The sequence below is a fragment of the Equus przewalskii genome, chromosome 27 (assembly GCF_037783145.1).
Source record: "Equus przewalskii isolate Varuska chromosome 27, EquPr2, whole genome shotgun sequence".
NCBI classification, from domain to species: Eukaryota; Metazoa; Chordata; class Mammalia; order Perissodactyla; family Equidae; genus Equus; species Equus przewalskii.
Window position 1 is genome coordinate 23,228,425 of NC_091857.1, and position 23,513 is coordinate 23,251,937.

General features: G+C 36.7%; 1 protein-coding gene across 1 annotated transcript in view; it reads left to right on the plus strand.

The window, feature by feature from the left end:
* Positions 1-23,513, plus strand: part of JAM2 (junctional adhesion molecule 2) — a 62,902-nt gene that overhangs the window by 17,780 nt on the left and 21,609 nt on the right. Inside the window, exons 2-3 of the mRNA XM_070597240.1 lie at positions 17,737-17,802; positions 23,217-23,324. Of these exons, the coding sequence (XP_070453341.1) occupies positions 17,737-17,802; positions 23,217-23,324 (174 nt within the window). The remainder of the gene's footprint in view (positions 1-17,736; positions 17,803-23,216; positions 23,325-23,513) is intronic.

Below are 23,513 nucleotides of genomic sequence, written 5' to 3' on the forward strand. Positions count from 1 at the left end.
AAAATGTCTCTACAAACCATTGGAAAGAGGATAAGAAGTGTAAATCCTCTATATCTGTCCCTTGAATTTAAGTGAATGTTCTAAAAATGGAAAAGTAGATTCACAGTGGAAGAAAAACATTCTCACTCTGGAAGGCTACATGGGGGTAGATTAGTGGGGGGCAAAGGATTGAACACTGAAGAACATGTCCAGTTAAAGAATATAAAAGAGCGGAGACAATGAAGAAAAAGCACTCTGGGAAATAATAGGCAACAAAGAGAACCAGCATCCAGGGAGCAGGGAGGAATTTTGCCAAATCAGTTGTTATCTGGAGCCCAGGAAGCTGAAGAGAAAGATCAGAGTGAAGTAAGGCAACCTGAGGGATTGAAAAGTAAAGAAAAAACAAAATTAGCATTTGAATGGAGCTTTATGATTGACAGAATACTTTCCCAGGAATTATATTACTTAATTCTCATGTGAACATCCCTGTGCGGTACCTAGAACTATTTTTATCACAGTTTTTAAAATGAGAAACAGAATTGGAATATTTTTAAGCATACTCAGAGGGAGGACTTGAAGAAGTTCGAACTGCTGGCTCCCAATCCCATTTTTTCCTCTATGGGAGACAATAGCCTTACTGGAAAGTGGAAGAAAAGGTAGAAGGCTGGGGAGATTTTAGGGGAAATGAAGGTACTCTTTTCTAGTGTTACTTTAGCATAAAAGTTCACAGGGAGAGTGAGAGGGGGCCTGTGTATCATTATATATAGATTTAGCATTAGCGTACAGTATCGGGCAGGGACACTGCAAGGATGACTAATTTCTTCTGTCATAATAAGAAAATAATTTGAATGTTCTGTTTAGAATGTGGTCAACCGTTTAAATATCTTAATGTGTACGTAAAATACTTTCTGACATTTAGCGTATTTGCAGTGTGGTCATCTCAACATTTATGAATGTCTTGCGCATTCACAACTGGAATTGAATTCAAAGCAGAGTTAACCTGAAGGGTAAGCCATAAGCCTGTAATAAATATCTCATGATCTGAAAATACTGTTGAACGAAATGGGAAAAGTATCCAAACATGAGCACATCCACTATTGTCAGAGATGTGTTGTTGAATTTAGTCACCCCGACAGCATCACAGATCATTTAAAAGGGAAATAGAAAACGTCCCCATAATTTTCTGGCCTTTTTTCTAAAAGTTAATATTAAAAGAAAAATACTAGTGTTGTCTTAAGCAAAAATAAATATTTTTATATATCATGCATTTCCTGAATTTTGTATATGTGTTTTTTTCAATTGCTATGCGCTATCTGATAGTAGGATACAAGGATGTTTTTTCCTTTATTTTGAAATAAAGGATAACTTTTCTGGCTAATTTGTTTGGTACCGTTTTGTAATTTCTTTTGTCTTTTACTACTTCCCGACTTTAGTTTCCATGGGAACAGGATCAGTGGGAAAGTATTTGGGACTCTCAAGATGTTGAGTCCAGGATTCTTAATTAGGTTTCAGGCACTTATAGCTTAATTAATATGATTCTCTGTGTTATATCTTTGAAGGTGGAGAAAACTGGGTTATGACTTCACAATATGTTTGTCTTCTCAAAGATTTTTATTAAAGATTTAGCAGCCAGCTTTAAGATAATTTAAAGTGTGGTAGTACGTGCCTGAAAAAATAAAATACCTTTAGGCATACTATTCTTGACAGATAAGGACACTTAAGAGACAACAATTATCTCTGTTAAACTTATCAAAATTAGACAAATCTTTCTTAGCTGAAAATGTTATCCTTTGCAATACAGCATATTGTGAGTAGGAAGAATTATATTGGGCTTTGATTTGGAGCAGTGAATAATTCAAAATCAAAAGAGGTAAAATAGAGAATAATAGGATTGAAACGCTTCCAAACAAAAAAGGTCTTGAATAAATCCTGTGTCCTCTCCAATACCTCTTTTGTAGTTTTTTTGTGAGAACAATTACCACCAATGGAACATAAGATAGATCATAGGTTTTACTCTTAAAAATTAACTATATAGTTTTGTTACATCAGCTGTCTGTGTGGAGAACACGCTGAGTTTATAAAACAAAAGTTTCAAGTTTCTGTTAGCTGAGAATGTGTTCAAGGAGTTCTGTCAGGAACTACCAACAGGAGGGATATTACTGAGTTCTGAGCGACCTATTTGATTGAGTTAGTGATGGGTGGGGTGCTGTCCATTTGCTGGGCAGGGACCAGGCTGATAAACATGTGTGCCGACAATGTTGCAGAATAAAGAATTTCCCCGTGTCCCTCATCTTTCATCCTTCATGACTTTCCCAAGTCCCATCGCATATTCATATAAATGTGAACTTTATAACTCTCTGAGCTTGTTTTTTTTAAATTTTTTTTTTAGATTCCGTATATAAGAGAGATCATACTGTATTTGGCTTTCTCTATCTGACTTATTTCTCTTAGCATAAGGCCCTCGAGGTCCATCCATGTTGTCACAGATGGCACGATTTCATTCTTTTTTATGGCTGAATAATATTCCATTGTGTGTATATACCACAGTTTCTTTTCTATTCATTTATTAATAGGCACTTAGGTTGTCTCCGTATCTTGGCTATTATAAATAATGTTGTTAACATTTTAAGTGTAGATTAATATCTGATTTCTTCACTCTTTCTTCTAGTGTACTTATGTACAAGTATTTATGAATTAAAATATTATTTTGCCATAAATTATTTTCCTTTTATTTCTCTTTAATATTAAAGGAACATTGGGGGCCGGCCCCGTGGCCAAGTGGTTGGGTTTACGCACTCTGCTTCTCGGTCCAGGGTTTCGCTGGTTCAGATCCTGGGCGCAGACATGGCACCACTCCTCATGCCACGTTGAGGCAGCGTCCCACATGCCACAACTAGAAGAGCCCAAGACTAAAATGTGCAACTATGTACTGGGGGGCTTTGGGGAGAAGAGAAAAAAAGAAAGATCGGCAACAGTTGTTAGCTCAGGTGCCAATCTTTAAAAAATAAAAAATTAGAGGAACATTATATTTAATTCTCCAAATTCTACGTATATATACATATAAATATATAAAATATTGTATTATGTATAAATTTTGTTTCAGAATAGTAAAGGAGGCATCAAAAACATTATAAAAAGAGATTCTGATAGTGTTGAAAATGAATGAATTAAAATAAATGAATGGAAATTACAGGTATTTCATTATTGCACTAAATTCTTCAGTTTGTGGCAGTCAAAGACAGGAAATTCATTACATATTTTATTTTTAGGGAACCAGTTTTTCCCTTTCCAAGGCCCATTTTTAGTAATATGAGAGAAGAAAATTAAATGGGAAACAATGTTAAAATATAATGACTCTACAGAATGCACTGCAGAATAACTGTATGCATGTGTATGCACATTTCATTAAAATACGTTTAAGTGCCTTTTTCTTTCATATATGGTTTAAGGTGAGCATAGTTTAGAGTTATGCAGTGTCAAAATTACTTTTAGATTTTCATGCAAAGAGGCTATAAACTTTTAATATTATCAAAGAAATGTTGAAATATAACTAAAGCTTAATACTTTATTTTAATTCAACTAGTTAGTATTATCTGTGGGTCTAATATGGCAGGTGTTGTGCTTGATTAAAAACATATAGTTTATACTATATTTAAAACATATTTTATATTACATATAAATATGGTCTACACTATGTATAAAATATAGCAAAAGAAGTTTATACATCTGATTTGAAGACAAAACATGTTCAGTCTTGTTGACAACAGACATTTAGTTATCTCCTATGGTGCGTTAAGCATGATGTAGATACAAATATGTGTCAAACGGTTCCTAATGTCATGTTCCTAACACTATCCAGTGGAAGAATCAGATATGCAAAAGATAGTTTGTAATTAAAAAAAATACTTATAAAAAGAGCTGTGTTAGTTAGAGGAAGGGATGACTATGCAGAGAAGGACAGAAGGGGCCAGAAAAGGCTTTACCTTTCCTGACATTTGAGTGGGTGTTGACCTGTAACTAGAAGTTCACCATTTGTCAGGGGAGTGTTGGAGGGAGGAGATTCCAGGCAGAGAGAATGGAGAGTGCAAGGAGCCCAGGGGAGTGGGAGCCCTATGGTGGGTGACTTGAACGTAGGGTTTTTGGGGGGCAGTGATTGAGGGGGAGACTGGAAAGACAAGAGCCAGTTCTGAGAGGCCATTTGAAGGAATTTGGAATTCATCCTGAAGGCAAGGGGAAGCTCTGAAGGAAGGTAAATAGGATCAGGTTGTATTTTAAGAAGCTAAGTCATGTAGGAGTGAGGCAGATGAATTACAAGCTTATCCACATCTATATTCATCCTTAGCTATTTCCCTCCTGAATCAAAGGGAGAGGAGTCTCTCGTGTCAAAAGCTAATGCCTGACCTGTGCTCATGATGCTATTCTTTAGTCTCCTTGGGTCCTTTGCTTCAGCGGCCATCCCCTATCTCGTATTTCTTCAACTTATTTTCATTACTAGCTCTCTCATCACAGGCTATTGACATATTCAAGTTTCTACAATTTCGAGAAGGAAAAAACCCACCATGATTCTGTAGCCAAACTTCTTGAACTGGTGGTTTATATTTATTTTCTCCATTTTTTTACTGACCATTCAGCCCACTGCAAACTGCCCATTTCCCATGCTTCTGAAATCGCTATCATTGTATCACCAATAATTTACTAGTTCCTAAATTCTCGGCTTACTGTAAGTGAAAACCTTACTTGACCACCCTGGAACATCAAACATTGTCGATACTCCCTCTTTGAAAGTCTGCCCATCCTTGCCTTCTGTGACATCATTCTGTCTTAGTTTCTCTTCTTTCTCTGATTGCCTCTTCTCATTCTACATGATTTCCTCTTGGACTTTTTCTCTCTTATTCTTCCCCGGTGTTTCATGCTCTAAACTGTATTTCCCACTTGGAGAGTCATAATGCTCCTTCCTGTTAAAGGCTCTAATAAATCCTGCAATAGAGAACTTTAACTTGTTAAACCTGTTTCTCAAACCTTTTTGACTGTGGAACCCTGACCATTCTATAACATGCTAAAAGTCAATGGCCAATCTGATTGAGAGGAGACAGGAAGGGAGTATCAGAGAAAAGAACCAGGAAGGAGTGGTGTCACAAGACCCACCAAACGTGACAGATCATAAAGTGATATTTAAATTTCTCAAAGTGCATTGGAAAGGAAAGTTCCATGAGCAGTCAAGTGTTACTTAGGGCTTTCACAGGAGAACTTCCTAGAGGTGCTGAGACTTAAGAGAGGTCTTGAAAATTGGAAAGAATTTCAATCAAGAAGAGACAGAGCTCCCACTCTTGCTCACACCTTGTCTCCAAGTGAAGACTGTGTAAAAGGATAAGGAAGACTAGGTAAACTTGTCCTTGTCCTTGAGCATATAGACGTGGCTCTGAGAAGGGTGTTTGTTAAGGTTTAAAGGGGAGTGATTGACTATGTAAGGTTGCTCTAGATGAGCTTTCTCAGAACATAATCGACTATGGAACATTTTTTAAAATTATAGTGTATTGCTGAACTTCCAAAAGGAGTTCCTGAGATACACAGCACACTTATATTAGACAGCCCCAAATTAATTTATTCCTGTTATTCATTATGATGCTTGTATTAGAGTTCTCCAGAGAAACAGAATCAATAGGATGTGTGTGTGTGTGTGTGTGTGTGTGTGTATAGATATATATAAAGATTTACTTTAAGGAATTGGCTCATGCAGTTAAGAAGGCAGGCAAGTCCAAAATCTGCAGAGTGAGCCAGTAAGCTGGAGACTCAGGAAGAGCCGATGCTGCTGTTCAGGTCTGAAGGCTGTCTGCTAGCAGAATTCCCTCTTGCCCTGGGGAGGTCAGTCTTTTGTTCTGTTCAGGACTTCTACTGATTGGGTGAGGCTCACCCATGTTATGGAGAGCAATCTGCTTTACTCAAAGTCCGCCAGCTTACATGTTAATCTCATCCAAAAATACCCTCACAGAAACATCTAGAATAATGTTTGACCACAAAGCTGGGCAATGTGGCCCAGGCAAGTTGACACAAAATTAACCACCATAATGCTATTTTTAAATTATATGTCAAAACTTTTAGAAGAAAATAATTTTAGTTTAAAAAATAAAACTTTTTACATTGTGTTATTAAAATTAGAATTTTTTATTAAATTTATTTTTACTTTTAAATTGCAAAGAAATTTTTAGAATAAGAACAGTGATTTAGGGGCCAGCCCCGTGGCTGAGTGGGTTAGTTTGAGCACTCCACTTTGGTGGCCTGGGCTTCTCCAGTTCAGATCCTGCATGTGGACCTACACACCGTTCATCAGGCCATGCTGTGGTGGCATCCCACATGGAAGAACTAGAATGACTTACAACTAGGATATACAACCATGTACTGGGGCTTTGGGGAGGGAAAAAAAGAGGAAAATTGGCAACCGATGTTAGCTTGGGGCCAATCTTCCTCACCAAAAGAGCATACCTAAAAAAAAAATAAATAACAGTGATTTACAGCATTTAAAATCACATTTTAGGTAACTACTCAGAAAGATATTTTAGGAGTTGATTCATTATTTTTAGCATCAAGTATACTCATATGTTGAATTTTTTGTTGCCGAAAAATGTGAAAATTGATTCTACACAGTGATGTTTTGATAGACTCAATGTTTTTAGTTTCAGATTGGCTGCTTCAAAACTCTTTGTTGTTTAATCTTGTGCAGCTCATCCCTTCACTTAAAATATTAAGCATAGCTCTTTATATTCCATTTTCATTTTCTTCATAAATTAACAATCTCCATTCATTTGGCGAATATTTATTGAGTATCGACTATATACCAAGCATTACTCATGGCCCCTGGAATGTAGGTAAAGAAGATAAAGGCCTGTGCCCTCAATGCATAAGTATTTTATATAGTGGGTTAAAAGATGGATAACTGCTATGGAAAAAGGAAAAAATCAACGTAAGATTAAGGGAATCAGGAATTTAGAAGGGAAAAGGTCAGATGAAGGTGGGGTTGTGATATTGAATAAGGCGATCAGTGTAGACTTCGTTAAGGAGGTGTCGGTGTCTTTTGATTAGAAAGATTCTATTCCCATCTGTGACAAAGAGTTAGGTCTCAGTTATAACTGAATACCCTTTCCTCACCCATCTGGACTTTAATGTTGCTTTTTGTTTGATTTTAGATGATAGTCAAAAAGCAAGCTGTTGAAAATGGCAGCGGTGGTGCTGCAATACCATTGAGCTGTTCATCCCAATGGGTGAGAAGTCAGTTCTGATACCGCCTCATCAAAAACTGAAATGCTAAGACTGACTCTACATAGTTTCAAAATATCTGATTGATTCTGTCCCAAACCTAGTATCCCATGCTACGTAGGATATCAAACAGGCATTTTGCCTAAATTATGTTATAACCATTAGACTCTTGCATACCATATTTAGACACAAATACCTTTGTCCATCTTTATGATACTTGATCTGAATAAGTTTCAAAAATTGCATCTCTAATAGCACATATTTATTTCCTGACCATTCTAAGATGCAGCTCTGAGGGCCCCACTGATTTGAATGTACGTAGTTTGTCTTAGTCAGTTCAGACTGCTATAACAAAAATACCATAGACTTGGTGGTTCAAACAGCAAACATTTATTTCTCACAGTTCCAGAGGCTGGAAGTCAGAGATCAAGGCAGTTTCAGTGGCTGGTGAGAGCCGGCTTCCTGGTTGCAGACGACCAGTTTCTCAGTGTGTCCTTGCATGGTGAAGAGGACGAGAGAGCTCTTTGGAGTCTGTTTTATAGGGCACTAATCCACTAATCCCATTCCTTAGGGCTCCATCTTCATGAGTTAATCACCTCCCAAAAGCCCCACCTCCTAATACCATCACATTGGGAGTTGGCATTTCAACATATGACTCTTGAGGCATAAACATTCAGTCCATAACACAGATGTTCATTAGACCATTTCTTTTGCTGTTCTAGTTGATTGACCCTGAGAAGTGCATTTTGGTGTTAGCTCACAGCTGGATGTGTAGGACTAGTTTTGAAATAAAAGAGTGAGTCAGAGAACTGTCTTTTTTTTTTTTTAAAGATTTTATTTTGTTCCTTTTTCTCCCCAAAGCCCCCCGGTACATAGTTGTATATTCTTAGTTGTGGGTCCTTCTAGTTGTGGCATGTGGGACGCTGCCTCAGCGTGGCTGGATGAGCAGTGCCATGTCCGCGCCCAGGATTCCAACTGACGAAACACTGGACCGCCTGCAGCAGAGCGCACGAACTTAACCACTCGGCCACGGGGCCGGCCCCTGGAGAACTGTCTTGATCAAAAGAAAAGGGAAATTATTGTTCCTGGATGCAGGGTACCTGAGAAATCAGGGTAACTAATTCTGAGCAATCTTGCCTGACAGTTATAAAATATGACAGTTAAGCAATGCCAAACCATTGTTTCCATGCTCTACCCTTCAAAATAAATGCTTCTTGTTCCTTTGGCTTCCTGAAGACTAATCAAAGGAAACATGAAGCAACAATAAGCCAAGATTCATTCTCAAATCTCTTCTGGAAGTATTTTATGGTAATAGAGTTGAATTAATAACACACGTATGAAACGTAAGGGCTAAAGTTTTTTGAATCATCATCCAGCAGGAGAGTTGAAAAGTAAAATTCATACAACTCTCATATTTTAAGAATTGAAGTTTGAGAGAGAGTGTGTGCTCAGTGGTTGGTCATATAAAATCTTTAGTATTTGAAAGGTTGAGCTATCAGAAAACAGACTGTAGAGACCACTTTCTTTGTTGTGGGTGATCAAATCTAGAAAGCTAAATAAACTCAGTAATAAGGAAAAGCCCATGATTGTGTTCAGGGATGGATTGCTAGAGCCATCATTAAGAAAAATTATACAAAAAAAGTCTCATTCTTGCAAATTGTACCAAATGTGCACACATTGCTAGGCTCTTGCCACCTCATCCCCAGGGCCTTGGGAGGTGCCCATGCAAGTGAGGGCCCCAAAGCTTGAGCCTCCTTAAAGTCGTGGTCAGTCTGCCTCCCTTTATGTGCCTACTCATTCTATTTTATAAATCTTCTAATTCAGGAAACGATCTAAAACAGTAGTGCTCTGTCTTCCTTTGAGAAATGCAAAGATAACTTCATTTGCAGATTATAAACTTAACAGATTGGTGATATTAGAGAATCTTTTTGATACTTTTTATGTGAATCCCTATAAAACACCATTTGTATTCATAACTGCATTTTCGTGGTTTTAAAAAATGAAAACATTTGATGCATTGAACTGTTGTAGTGATTCCTGAGATTCACTCAGCAAGGCAGAGAAATAAAACTCTGAATATATAAAGAAACTAGGGTTGGGGGTAGAGAGAGGTCAGTAGATGGTAGAGTGCTGTCTTCTCACATATGTTACTTAAGTGGATCTATAAGTATCAGATGACCGCAGAATAACCATTTCACTATGTCCTGATCCAAACAGCCACTAAGTATTCTGTGTGTGTATCAGCTGTTTGGACATTTTGTGCAGCGATTCCCAGATTTGCGTACCTTGGTGATTCAGAACCAGAGTTCAGAACCCAGATTCAGAAACTTGGTTTTAACTGTTTGCCCAGAGCTGACCAAAACTCTGGAGAAATGATTTACAATACCTGTTCTCAAAAATTATTTATGTGGTCAAGTGGTTAAGTTCCCACGCTCCGCTGTGGTGGCCCAGTGTTTCCGTCGGTTCAAATCCTGGGCGCGGACATCAAGCCACGCTGAGGCAGCATCCCACATGCCACAACTAGAAGGACCCACAACTAAGAATATACAGCTATGTACCGGGGGGCTTTGGGGAGAAAAAGGAACAAAATAAAATCTTTAAAAAAAAAAAGAAAAAGACCCTTTATGACTAGACAATAAAAAGATAAACAATCCAGTTTTTTTAAAAAAATTATTTATGTGACAATTATATTAGCATGTTCATTTCTGCTGAGAAATGTTAACTCAAATACTTTTGGTGGTTCTGGACTTTTAATCTTGAAATACCATATTGAAGTTTAGGAGTTAGGAACTACAATTTTAGATTAAATGGCAATGAATAATTGTAAATTAAAATGTCATCAAGCTCTCAAAACCTGATGCACCAGCTCTGCTATAAGGATGTGCCAGAGACCCAACCCAGACCACATGGGTCAATTAGTGAGGAGAGAGAGTCAAGTTTGTTACTCTTCACCTCTCCCATTTTAATGCTCTTTGTCATTACACCATGTGTTCTATTTTGATATTTGACATCTTTAGTAACTATTTCTTATTTTACACTAATAAAGTTTTAGGGCCATCATTTCCTGGCACCTTAATCTTAGGGAGAGTCAATTATAGCATAGAATGGTCAAGAACCATGCCTTCCATTAAGTATGTGATTCTTATTGACATCAATTTTGAAGATGATGTTTTTCCTCTTGTCTTGAGAGTCTACTGGATTTGAGTCAACTGTTGTCATGTATCTAAAATCTATGGTTAATGCCATTGGTTAACAAATTGTGTTTGGCTCGATTGTCACTTGGAGCATATCGAAGAAAGATCTCAGAATCCTAAAATGGCTTCTTTCATGTCCTAGTGGGGAGTATTTGATGAGAAATTCAGCCATTGATGGCTTTCTGATGCCATTGGCCACCATTAAACATTTGAAGATGTGCTTGAAGGACATTTCTTTGAAAGTTTTAAGAATTTATTTTACCATACGAAAATTGATTTACTTTAATATCACCTGAAAAATTTAATTGTTCAATTGTTTGGGTAACAGAATGCCCTGAAATTTTCCCTAAATTTCCTAATGCATATAACTTATATGAAAACAAGTTTATACTCAGTTCTGAAACACCAGTCATACTTCTTGTACTCAAATGAGTAAAAAAACAGAAAAGGGGAGGGGGCACAAAATTTTTGTGCAGTAGATAATAAATATACAAAGTTTATTCAAATTAGTTCATTCACCATAAACATTTGCCCATTAACACTTTCTCTGTTAAAATGGTGGTTTGTTACATACGGTCCGAATAATACTTTTACAACCCTAAAGATTGAAAATGGATGTGAAGCCATCTGCAGAGTGTCTGACAGTATTGTGTTTGGTACTGCTTTCTCACAAAGCCCTGTGGTGATTTGAAAATGTGGAGTGGGGGCCGGGGGTGTCTGTGGAGCCAGACTAACTAGATGTAGATGCACATCTTGGCTTCCCTGGTTTCTAGCGTTGTGACTTTGAGCAAGCTACTTAACCTCTCTCAATAGTCGCATCTGTCAAATGAGGATATTAACACAGTGGTGTCACATCTTACTTAGATGCTAGGTTCTTAAGGGGAAAATTTATTCATAGTCAAAATCATCCTTAAATTCTTTAGGTCATCATTAACTCACCAGGACATCAGCCACGGGGAGCTCTAAAGTCAAGCACATCTTTTACTTCCTCTTGCATTTTGGTGTGGCTTCTCTTTCTCTAAAAATAGGATATCAATGTCTCATTAAGAGGAAGGGCCAGGATGTCCAATTTGAGAGACTAGAAGGGCATATCTGTCTGTTTCTTTGTCTGTCTCTCCCTCTCCCTTCCTCCCCACTTCTCTGTCCCTCTTCCCTCCTCTTTCCTTTTCCCCTTCCCCCTCCCTACTCTCTAGACCTACTATGGTTGAATGACAGTGAGATAGATGAGCATATCATCCATCTCCTAATTCTTACCTCATTGGGTTATTTCCTATCCATATAAATATTTATTAATAGTAAATATTGGATGGTATTATTTTATTTGTTACTGCTAGCCCTACACATCTTTTTTATATTTGTTAGTATAATAATTAGATATCAGTGATTATCAAAACCACATGGCTATTAATTTTTATTCTTGAAAACTTTTAAAATAATTTATATCTGCAGATTTTATAACTTGCTTTTATGCATGGTACTCTCTGTAAAGTACCCTTAAAACAGACAAAAAACCTCTATAACATGTCAATTTTCCTAATCATGTTTTCAACTAACAGTGTTAATTTAAATAGCACTTTTAAAGTAAATTTTAAAATTGTGGTAGTATAACGTAAGTATTTATTCTTAGTCCAACCAGGTTATTATAGAAGAATGAAAGACAATATAAGAGCTTTTCTTCTTACAATTGGGGAGAAAAGAAACACAAAAGATGTCGCCTGACTAGGAATTACTTGATTTGGAGTTGTTAGTAGTTGTGGAAATAATTATCTCTTAACCTCATTTTATGAACTTCTGCCAGCGATTTTGGAACACATCCATAACTGTTAAAGCTGTTTTGTAGCTAACTTTGAAACAATCGTTGACCTCAACCAGTGGACCTACACACACAATTTTTTGTTTATTTTTCTATTTAACTTGTTCTGGAAAAGTGACCAAAAAATAAAAATCAGTTCAAGAAAGCAGCCAACAGGGACTATTCCTAACATCTGTTAGGGAAATGTTGATACAAAATCCAACATTTTGTTTTCATAAGAAGAGTTACTGGGTGCAAGTTAAAAAAAACAATAAAACTGAATTCCAAGACTAGAAAGGCTGAAACAAGGTATAAATCTTACAATAAATAATTTTTTTTTTAAGATTCAGAATTTTCTGTTTAAATAAGTTCATCATAAGTCACCACACATTTTAAATTTTTTTCCTTAATCAAAAGCAAACCTCGAAGTAAACCGAATTAGAGGAAGCAACAAAGCCAGAAGGAGAAGGTGCTTAAAATCACAAGAATAAATATTCAGCTACCAGGGAATACTACTGACTTACTAATTTATTAAAATTAATTCTATTTATAATTTTTTTACCTTCATACTTTTGCGAATTTATATTTTCTGAATTGACTTTTTTTTCTATTCAGATATATACATATAAAAGTTATGAGGAAAATAATAAAATTCCTGCAGATAATGGCTGTTATTTTCCATGGAACATTTTAAAGTGATTTTTGAAAATTTAAGAAATCTTTCTCAAGAAAAGTTTTAGCAAGTAGAAATCTGAAATTGAGAAAAGGGGAAATGATTCAACCAAGTCCTAAATTTTCCAGTTTCAGATTACGTTAATGCTTGCCTCAAACGAAAGATGGCCCCAGCATCCTGAAGAAAATAAACATTTTCAGTAGGCGGTGTGGTGTTTGAAAAGTTCAAAGATATGATGATGTGGAGGGAACAAAGATTATCTTTTCCTATTTTGCCCAGATTTTCCCCTTAACTCGTTTCTAGGGAGTATGTGTCTTCATTGTTTTGTCTAAAAAGTGTACTAAAATAGTTCAAAAATCACAAGAAACACCAGTCATAATCACAACTTCTCTGCGGGCACTAATTTACACATTGCTAAAGGAGAAAAGAGACTTTTTCAAAGTGTGCTTTGAAGGTTTCACAGAGTCATGGTTTAGAATCAGAATCGTTGGCAAACGCTCAGCAATTGTGTCATTTAAATGTAGGTGTAATGCACAAGGACATACGAGGGCCTGTCTTTTCTCCAGCTCCGCTTAAGAGGATTCTGGCTTAGTCAGCTTAGTCTCTTCCCTACCTCTGCTCTCTGAAGATCTGGCCCTACCTTTGGACTCTACAAAATAAAGTTGGGGAAGAAGATGAGGAGGAGCTGGAAAAGAAAGGCATGAGGGGTGGGGATGGGGTTCAGAGGAATATGGGACATACTCTGGTGTGTGACAGAAGAGTATGGAAAAGGGAAAATGAATGTTTAAAAAAATTACTTGGACCCTTTTGTGGTTTTTGAAATATACAAACAAAAGAGTTATTTTAAAATTATCCTTTGGTGGCCTTGACACCTCTCTATGACTGAGCCACATGGGTCACTGTATTATATAAATATTTTTACAGCTGTCAATAAAAGAATCAGTTCAGTCTTACATTATTCACGTGGACACCAGGTCTGCCAATTTCCCAAATGAAGATGTTCATGATTTAAAGATATAGAACCTAAACAGTTGAACGATGTTAGACAGAGAAGCTAACAATGTTAGACATTTGAGTCCTATAGAATTTTTTTTGCTGAGGAAGACTTGCCCTGAGTTAACATCTGCTGCCAACTTTTCTCTTTTTTTGCTTAAGGAAGATTAGCCCTGAGCTAACATCTGTGCCAGTCTTCCTCTATCTTGTATATGGGTTGCTGACACAGCATGGCTGATGACTCGTGTAGGTCTGCACTTGGGGTCCGAACCCACGAACCCAGGCCGTTGAAGCAAAGTATGCCAAACGAACCACTCTGCCATGGGGCCAGCCCCCGAGTTTTCAGATTTTTAATGTCACAATTAGATTTTCTGTCTAGGGAGACAGAAAGGAAAAAAAATTATCCAGAATAGCTTGTATTCCTTAGGAGTGATAAAGTCTGGCACAGTGGAAGACTAATTTACATGTCAATGTACATATAGATGAATAAATTTTTAAAAATCCCATGTCATATGAAGGATTTTTCTCTTCTTCCATGAAATGTAATAAATTATTTCATGGTTAAGAAATTCTGATCTCATAGGAACTCTCAAAATCCTTGAACTCATGGTTCTTTGCTCTCCTGTAGTTTGTTTATTTCTATTCCTGGCTCTCCAAACCAGCCTAGCTGTAAGTCTAGAGCAGTGGTTCTCAACCAGGTATGAGTTCCCCACTCCTACCCTCAGGGACATTTGGCAATATCTAGAAACATTTTTGGTTGTCATGACTTTGGTGAGGGGAGGATACGGTGGGGATGCTATTAGCATCTAGTGGATAGAAGCCAAGGATACTGCAAAGCATCCTACAATGCACAGGACAGCCTCTCACAACAAAGAATGATCGAGTCCCAAACATCAATTGTGTCAACATTGAAAAACTCTTGTCTAGAGCCTTCCTTCTGAGATTACCTTGGGGTCCTACTTCTCTAATCACAGTTTCTTAGCTTCTACCTTGTTGTTATGCTTCAGAGCCAGTCTTTTGCCTTCATTTTAGCCACCAATTTCTCAACCTATCCCATCTTCCTTAGACCAGTGGGCCTTTGCACCTGGCATCTTTGTTAATCTGCAGTCCTTCCTCATAGTGCAGCTTGGTGGGAATGTGATGTGGGGCCCAACACAGTACAGTAGTAAACAATGTAAGCTTTGGGTATAGACTAGATGAGTTCAAATCCCAGCTCCACCACTGGCTACTTGTATAACCTTGGCCAAGTTTCTTACCCTCTCTGTGCCTCAGTTTCCCCAACTGAAAAATGTAGATAAAAATGGTACCCTACCACAGAGAATTGTTGTGAGAGTTAAATACTTGTTAAGTACTGGGAATATTGCCTAATACCTAAGTTCTTAATAAATGTTAACTATTGTTGTTCTTTCTCAAGAGCCCACTAAGTTTCATGTTCTCCAACTCACTTCCTCTTCTCTACCCTAAGTCTGGGGAAAAGGTATATTTTACTCATGATGGTTTCTCTCAAATGTTTGCCTAAGCTATGAGTCCTTTCCATTTCCTGCATGACCGGGTTTCTAAATATGGAAAGTCAGGAAGTGCTCTGCTTTTCTCTCTGGTTTTGGCTACCCACATCCCCTCCCTGAGGCAAAGAACACTTGGCTACATGACGGTAGGGGAGGACAAGGAGGGGAAAGGGCAAATACTACAGAACATTGTTGTGGATGGCACAGAATTCTGTCAGTAGTTGGAAAATGATGAGTTATTAAGTAGACGAGGATGGCTACTTCTCGGGCAGTGCCTGATTTTCTGGCAAGAGTGATCATGTGGATTGTAGTACCTTTCACTATGATGGGAATTGTACAAAGAAAACCAAGTTTGGGGGTAAGCAGAGTTCAGTTTTACCATGAGTGTGTGGTGCTCATAGGAAATGGAGATATATTTATATACCCAGCAGAAAGAGGAGTCTATCAATTTAATCTCAGGAGAGAGATTAGAGCTGGAGGAACAAATTTAGAACTTTTTAGCAAATTAAATGATAGTTGAGTCAATGAGAGTATAAAGGATTATATAGAAAGGAGTTAATTGAGTCAGAAAAGCAGTTTCTAGGTGGATGGATGGATGGACAGAACAAGGAGAAGAAGAACCCAGGGGGAGACCTTATGAAGACTAGAAGAGAGTTATATCACAGAATCCACGAGAGTCTACAGAGTCAGATGTCATAGAGAGATTAAATAAGATAAAGACTGAAAAGTGTCCATTGAATATGGCAACAGAGAGGCCATTTTTGTCTTGGTGAAAACAGGGTCAGTAAATCATATAAAGACGATGGTAGTGTGAGCAAAGAAATAGCCTTTCTAGTAAATTGTAGAAATGTGTCTTCAAGAAATAACCTGTAGATTGTTATGATCAGTTTAACTTGGTCTTAGGTTATTTCATATATGATTTCTTGGGTGAATAATGAAGGACGGCGCTTGAATTGTTTTGCCTAAATTGTTTACTCAAGATGACCAGCAAGAATGCTTTGCATTATTCTGATTTTGATATAATCAATATCAATCCAATATTATATATTTATAATGTCTCGCCAAAAGAATTGCTTGCCTTCAGGAACTCTTCATTAGTAGCAGTTTGATCTGACTCCATTTACTGGATTCTTCTCATTAGTATACAGCAAGGAGTGGTCTCATTCATTTGTTCAACAAATATTTATTATACCTTGCTTTACGCCAGGCACTGTTCTAGGTGTTCGAGCCATGTCGGAGAATACAATAGGCAAAAGATTGCCCTTGTAGCATTTATATTTCAGAGTTGTATACTGATAGGAAGTGATTTACATTATTTTTAAACATGGTCATTAAACTGAACTCTAAGAATGACTCTGTAAAATGAAGTATCACAAAGTGATACATATCAAAGATTGAATTGGAAAGTTTTAATTCCTGATTCTGTTACTTTCTTGTTTAAATCCAAATAATGCCTACCACACCAGATTGTTTTGAATATTGAATTTTATAAATTTTTTTTAAATATATACAAGTACTTTTTTAAGTCAATGCACCTGCATTTATTTATTTGTTTGTTTATTTATTTATTTATTGCTGGGAAAGATTCACTCTGAGCTAACATCTATTGCCAATCTTCCTCTTTTTTTTTTCCCTTCCCCAAAGCCCCAGTGCATAGTTGTATATTCAAGTTTAAGTCCTTCTAGATCTTCTATGTGAGCCACTGCCACAGCATGGCTACTGACAGACAAGTGGTGTGGTTCCACACCAGGGAACCAAACTGGGGCCGCTGAAGCAGAACACACTGATTCAATTTTTAAATGAAACTTTCTATATAAGTTTATGGGAATGATGATGATGTCACCATCATTATCATCATCATCACCATGTAGCTATCAGATCACGTTAGCCACAATAATCATAATGACTCATTTCTGTATGATATAGGTATAGTCAGGGCTAAGTTCTGAAAGCAATTTATACCCTTGAATAAGGCACTAACAATAATTAGCTTTTATCTGGAGGACAATAGCCTGTGATAGTAGATTGCATATTAAGCTGAATTGAGGACTTAAGCTCTTGTTTCACCATCAGCCGTCTCAGAGTGTGTTATCTGTAGTGGGGCCCTAATAGATTCATGGGTTCTGCTTTAGGAAATGCTTAAAGGCCAAAACCAAAGTACAGAAAATAGAAGAAACTTATATGGTTTGGCTTGGGTTTTTTATTTTGATATTTTAAAACATTTGCTATGAATTGTGTAAAACTGTCACCATACTTTAGGCCAATATTCTTTAATATTGCATCCCTTTCAAATATTTAAAAATGACCTTTTGTACTGTTTTAATTGTCCTCTCTGTTTTAATCTTTCAGATCATAAGGCCTATGGATTCTCTGCCCCCAAAGACCAGCAAGTAGTCACAGCAATAGAGTATCAAGGTAGAGTGCCTTACTGATTTTCATGGGTTATAGTATTTAAATGACTCACGAGGATGGTGGGTTATGTTATCTTTCTATTTGTCAAGAGCCTCTGGCTCTCACTAATTCCTTAGCCTGAAATGCTGCTCCCTTCTGTTTGCACCTTGAGAACTCTTTCTTTACCTCCTCAGCAGAAATTTGGGGACATTCAATGAAAGACCTGATGTACACAGGTCTCTTATTAAGTAAATTATCTGCAACAAAGCAAATCTAGTTTATGAAACTGGGAGATGGAGATCTTGCAAAGTTTGCAGCCAGCTAGATATGGTAAATGGAAAGGAACACTGCAAACCCCACTCTACGTATTTAAGATGACGTTCATATAGCCCATTTGGGGGTGCCATTTTATGGCTTCCTAAAAATATTTATAAGGGAAAGAACACCAAAACATCAACAACAAAATATATTTATCAGGGGGATTTGATATTTAATGGGGGTAAAGTTTCAGTTTTACAAGATGAAAAAGTTCAAGAGATTAGTTTCACAACAACGTGAATATACTTAACACTAGCGTATGGTACAGTTAAAAGTTAAGACGGTAAATTTTAAGTTATGTGTATTTTACTACAATTAACATTTTTTGAAAAGGATCTAATAACCAAAAAAAAATTTATAAGGGCTTTTATAAGCTTACTTCAAATATTGACCATCTACTACTTTTCTGAAGGATCTTTTACCTAGAACACAATAATATTACCAGGCAACCAGAAGAATTACAATGTCTTAAATGCGATGCTTGTTTAGGCCAGAGATTGCAAACATTTAAGGCAAGTCCCAAATGTCTGATCTCTCTTCTTCAAGAATATCTTAAGTTCTGGAGTTGGAGAGAGATGGGTTTGAAGAAAGGAGAAAAAGAATAAAGAAGACGACTGGGGTGGGGGGAATGAAATAAATAAGTATTTCACCAGTTCTTTCAATAATACCTGGCGCATAGTGTTATACACACTTGCTCAGTAAAAATATGCTATAATAGAAAATCAGCCCGTCATTCAAAAACAACAAATCACTTAAAAACAAATCACTTAAGTAACTATTTAGGTTAATCAGCTTCTTTTAAGTCCTAATATTTTACATGATTAAGGTAAGAAAACACTCTTTATCATGATTAGTTTTAAGTGGGGAGAGGTGAGAAGAGGAAATTAATGATTGGGGGCAATTCAGGATTATGGAGCTCTTATAGCGAGGGTTAACAGGCTGGATGAGATGCCAATAAGGTGACGGGAAAGGCCGGAAGAGTGAGCACAGTGAGAGGAAAAGAAGGGTCAGGATGTCCCTGAAGAACAAAAGAAGTGAATTTAATTTCTCCTACTTGTTACTTTCCTGGAGGTTCTTATGATCGGGTCCAGCTGGTTTCCATGGATACACATCCCTTCCCCCAGGCCCTATGCCATGATATCTGAATTAGGATGCCAATGTTATGTTCTTTAGTCTTACATTACTTTTTAAAAAATTTATTGAGGTGAAACTCACATAACATAAAATCCACCATATTAAAGTGAACAATTCAGTGGCATTTCGTATATTCACAATACCGTGCAACCACCTCCTCTGTCTAGTTTCAAAACATTTCCATCACTCCAAACTAAAACCCTATACCATTTACATGACTTTTAACGCATGTTTTATTTTTAATGTGGAAAATCCTTCTATAATTTATTACAATCAAATGTTAATCTTACTCTCAAATAAGTATTTTCTATTTTTTTGTTTTGCTTCTCCTTTTAATTAAGAGTTGCATTTTGATTCTATTTTGTGTGTGCCCCAATCATTCCAACTTGCTTCTCTATAAAGCAAAGATAAATTTCTATCTTCTTGAATATTTTAATTTTAGGATATTTTATGCAGTAACTTAATTTTAGTTAAAGTCTAAAATATTTTATGATTTGTGTATATGTGTATGTGTGTTCTACCTAGTTCATTCAATTTTTTGTCTCTTGTCTGTCTGATGTCAACAAATCGTGAATTAATTCCTTCTTTTCAGTACTGCTGTTTTCCATCACTTCCCATAGTGATGTCAAAAGCAGAATGAGGCTGAAATGAGGGCAGCTCTGCCAGGCTTATAAATAATATGAGCAGCTTTATGCAGAGAGTGTCCAACCCTGAAAGCTATAAATCAGAGTTTGATAGCATGCTTTTCTCCACAGAAATAATTTCTGATGATTCTTCAGAACTACTTTGGTTGTATCAATTTTCTTTTTGTGTTATGTATATTTTGATGATTTTTAACTTGAGCACGGGGAGTAAAATCAAAAGAGAGTCAACAATTCAGAATCCTAAAAACTTAAAATTTACAGTGATTCTATCTACGTGATTCCTAAAGTGACTATTTTGCTACAGGCAAAAATAGTTATTGCTAATACTTTTTCTAGACAAACAATTATCTTTTATAAATCCAAGTGAAACATTTTTGGCAGTGAAATAATCATTTTAATAGAAAAATTTAGTGCATTTCTCTGTTTTAATATGCCTTGTTTTGAGAAAATATGATTTATATCTATATTATATTCTTTGCTGTCTCAAACAGAGGTAACATTTTAGTTCAAAGTTGTGTGATTTTTAGGTAAATTTGTGATATATGAAGTGTGAATTTCTATCATGTCAAGGCAAGCTTACAACTGCAACTAAGAGAAGGTCCTCGTGGGTGAAAGTAATAATGACTATTTATGGAGCATGTACTATATACAAAGTACCATGTGCACCCAAGTATATAAATACATTATCTCATTTAATCTTTACAACAACTTTGTTAGATGAGTACTGGTTTCCCTTTTTTTTTTTCATTTTACAGGTGTGAATATAATGTTCAAAAAAAGTTAAGTAATTCACCCAGTATCACACACCTGGTAAATGGCAGCTGTCTAACTCCAAAGCTTGTGCTATAAACTACTGTATTATGGCATAATAACCCTGAGGGCTAGATGCAGGATCATGCTGGCCAGGAGTGTCAAATTTTGGCTGAAAAGAGTGTGGAGAGTCCCTGGTAGTTAGCTTCTAACTTCACTTGGTTCCGTATCCTCAGAGTTGACCCTGTAAGTGCAGGAGGCTTACTGTTTCTCACAGTTCTAGAGGTCAAGGTGTGAGCACCTTAGGATCTAGGCAGTGGCAATTCCCTTGGAACTCTCCCAGAGAACCACATGGCGAATTCTAAAGTCGAATGCTAAATTCAAATTCTAGGGAATTCTATTTCCCTCTTTTAAGTCTTTGGTCAAATGTTACCTTCTAAATGAAGTGAACTCTGACTACTGTATTATTTAAAATTGCACCCCCATCCTCCAGCACTCCCAAACCTCCTATACTTTGCCCTACTCTTGTTTCCATAGTGCTCATCGCCTCCCAGAGTTCTACATAACTCACTTTATGATGTTTCTTGTGTGCCTGACTCCCTCTGCAAATTGTAAGATCCCAAAGGGCAGGGTCTTTGTCTTGCTCACTGATATAGCTCTAGAGCAATGCCAGACACACAGTCAGTACTCAATATATTTCGGACGATTTGGCTGGAACATTTCTCCACATTTTACATAGTCAATGAGAGGGAGGCTGGAGTGCAGTCACGACAATTGGAAAAACCATTGGTTACATTTTCAAATATAATTTCTCCGGAGATTTTTCAGAGCAATGAGTACAGAAATCAGGAAAAATTCACCAAAAGGGGCGCAGGCGCGTGTGTGTCTAGTTAATTGTATGAAACAATGTGATTATTTGAATATAAATTTATTCTGAAGACCTAGGAGTGTGGGCTAAATGTGAGTGTGGGTGTGTGTTTAATTGTTGGAAACTCCACAAAATACGGGAAGGAAACCTATCTAAAACTCAAGACTCCGGAAGGTCACCACCCATTCTCCTTAATCAACAGAACAGAACCATGTTTCCTCAGACAAGTCCCTCAGCACACATTTATCTTTGGAGCATAATTGTAAACACGTCTATAAAATGATGTCTCTTAAAACCTGCTTTAAAAACTTTAGACATCCTTGAAAACAACTTTTGTTTCTTTTTTTTTCCTTGCCTTCCTTTTTTCTGTCCTACTTTTATTTTCCGTTATCTTTTATTCTATTTCTGTATTTATAGCATTATCTGTGGAACTAAAAAAAAATTAGAAACTACATATAACAAAAGAAAAATCATAATTTGATCACACAGAAAGGATCACTGGGTTAATATTTTCATACATATTCATATAGGCTTTTTGTCTATGACTATGTATATTTTTAGTAAAATCTAGGATAATATTATAAGTATTGCTCTCTAATCTACCATACCATCTAATATCCTGAATTCTTTTTAAAAATGACATTAAATCTGCTTAACATCAAAATCAGAGGTATGGAAAGGATTTTAACATAATTTCTATGCTAGTCAAAGATACTGTGCTTTTTAGGTCAAACAATATGCATTGTGGGGAAAAACAAAGTCTCAGAAATATGAAGTTGATACTCTTGAGAGCCTGGCTGAAACATACTTTTAAAATATTTAGAACTGGGGGCTTCCCTTTGGCAACTAGAAGCAGCAGGCCAACAGACACTGGATTTTCCCCCCTCAGTCATCTTGTTTGGACAATTACAAGAGGGGTTCCTTCGGAGGGACCAGGAATTCTTTAGTGATGTAACTGCAGTAAATTTCCTGTAATTAAGTGACCTTAGCTAGCTCCATTGAGACAGTTAAACTTGATGTTAAGGTTAAATCTTTTAATAATTTATCTGGATAGAGTTAAGGGGTAGGAATCAATGATTTATTTGAACACCACATTGGGTTTGTAGTAATGTATTCATAGAGAGGGTTAGCAAAGAAGGGATCTGAGTGAGAATGTAGCATGTTGAGGGAACATTTTTGGGTTCCACAGCAAGGTCAGGGCTGGACTAAGGGCCTTTCTTAGGCACTAAGTATGAAACACCCTCTGCCTACCTCCACCTGGCACACATCACCTTGGACTGAAATTATATTATCTCATTTACCTCTTCTACCAGACTGTAAACTCCTTGAACACTGAGACTGGGAAGAATAAGATAATTAATCATAGCTGCTATTTTTAAAGTACTTACTATGGCCAAGCATATGTGCTTTGCCTGTGTTATTGTATTTGAAGACTCACAACAACTCTATGAGATACTATCTCATTTTACAGATGATAACTTGAGGCTCAAGAACTAGGAAAAGTAGCATAGTGTCACACAATTATTATGTGGAAGAGTTATAATGCTTTTAATTCATCTTTGGGTTAAGCCAACATGGTACCTATTGAGGTAATTTATGAACGAATGGATGAGTGAATGGAAATATAAAGGAATAACTTAAGGATGTTTAAAACTTTTTAATTAAGTAAAATATAAATTCATAGGGACAATTAGAAGACCAATTATTTTTATTATTGTTCCTAGAGGTTATTTTAGCCTGTAAATATCCAAAGAAGACCATTTCCTCCAGATTAGAGTGGAAGAAACTGGGGCGGAGTGTCTCCTTTGTCTACTATCAACAGGCTCTTCAAGGTAAGAAGCTGTAGACTTGATGAGGTGAGAGCAAGAGAACACAAGTACAGCCTGGATCCTTTAATTTACAAATGAGAACAGGACATGGCTGATTACTAAAACCGTGTTTTTCTAAGTGTGAGATGAAACCAGCGGTAACTGAGACCTAGAGCACAGCAATCACAGAAACAGAGGACAGAGAACGGAAGT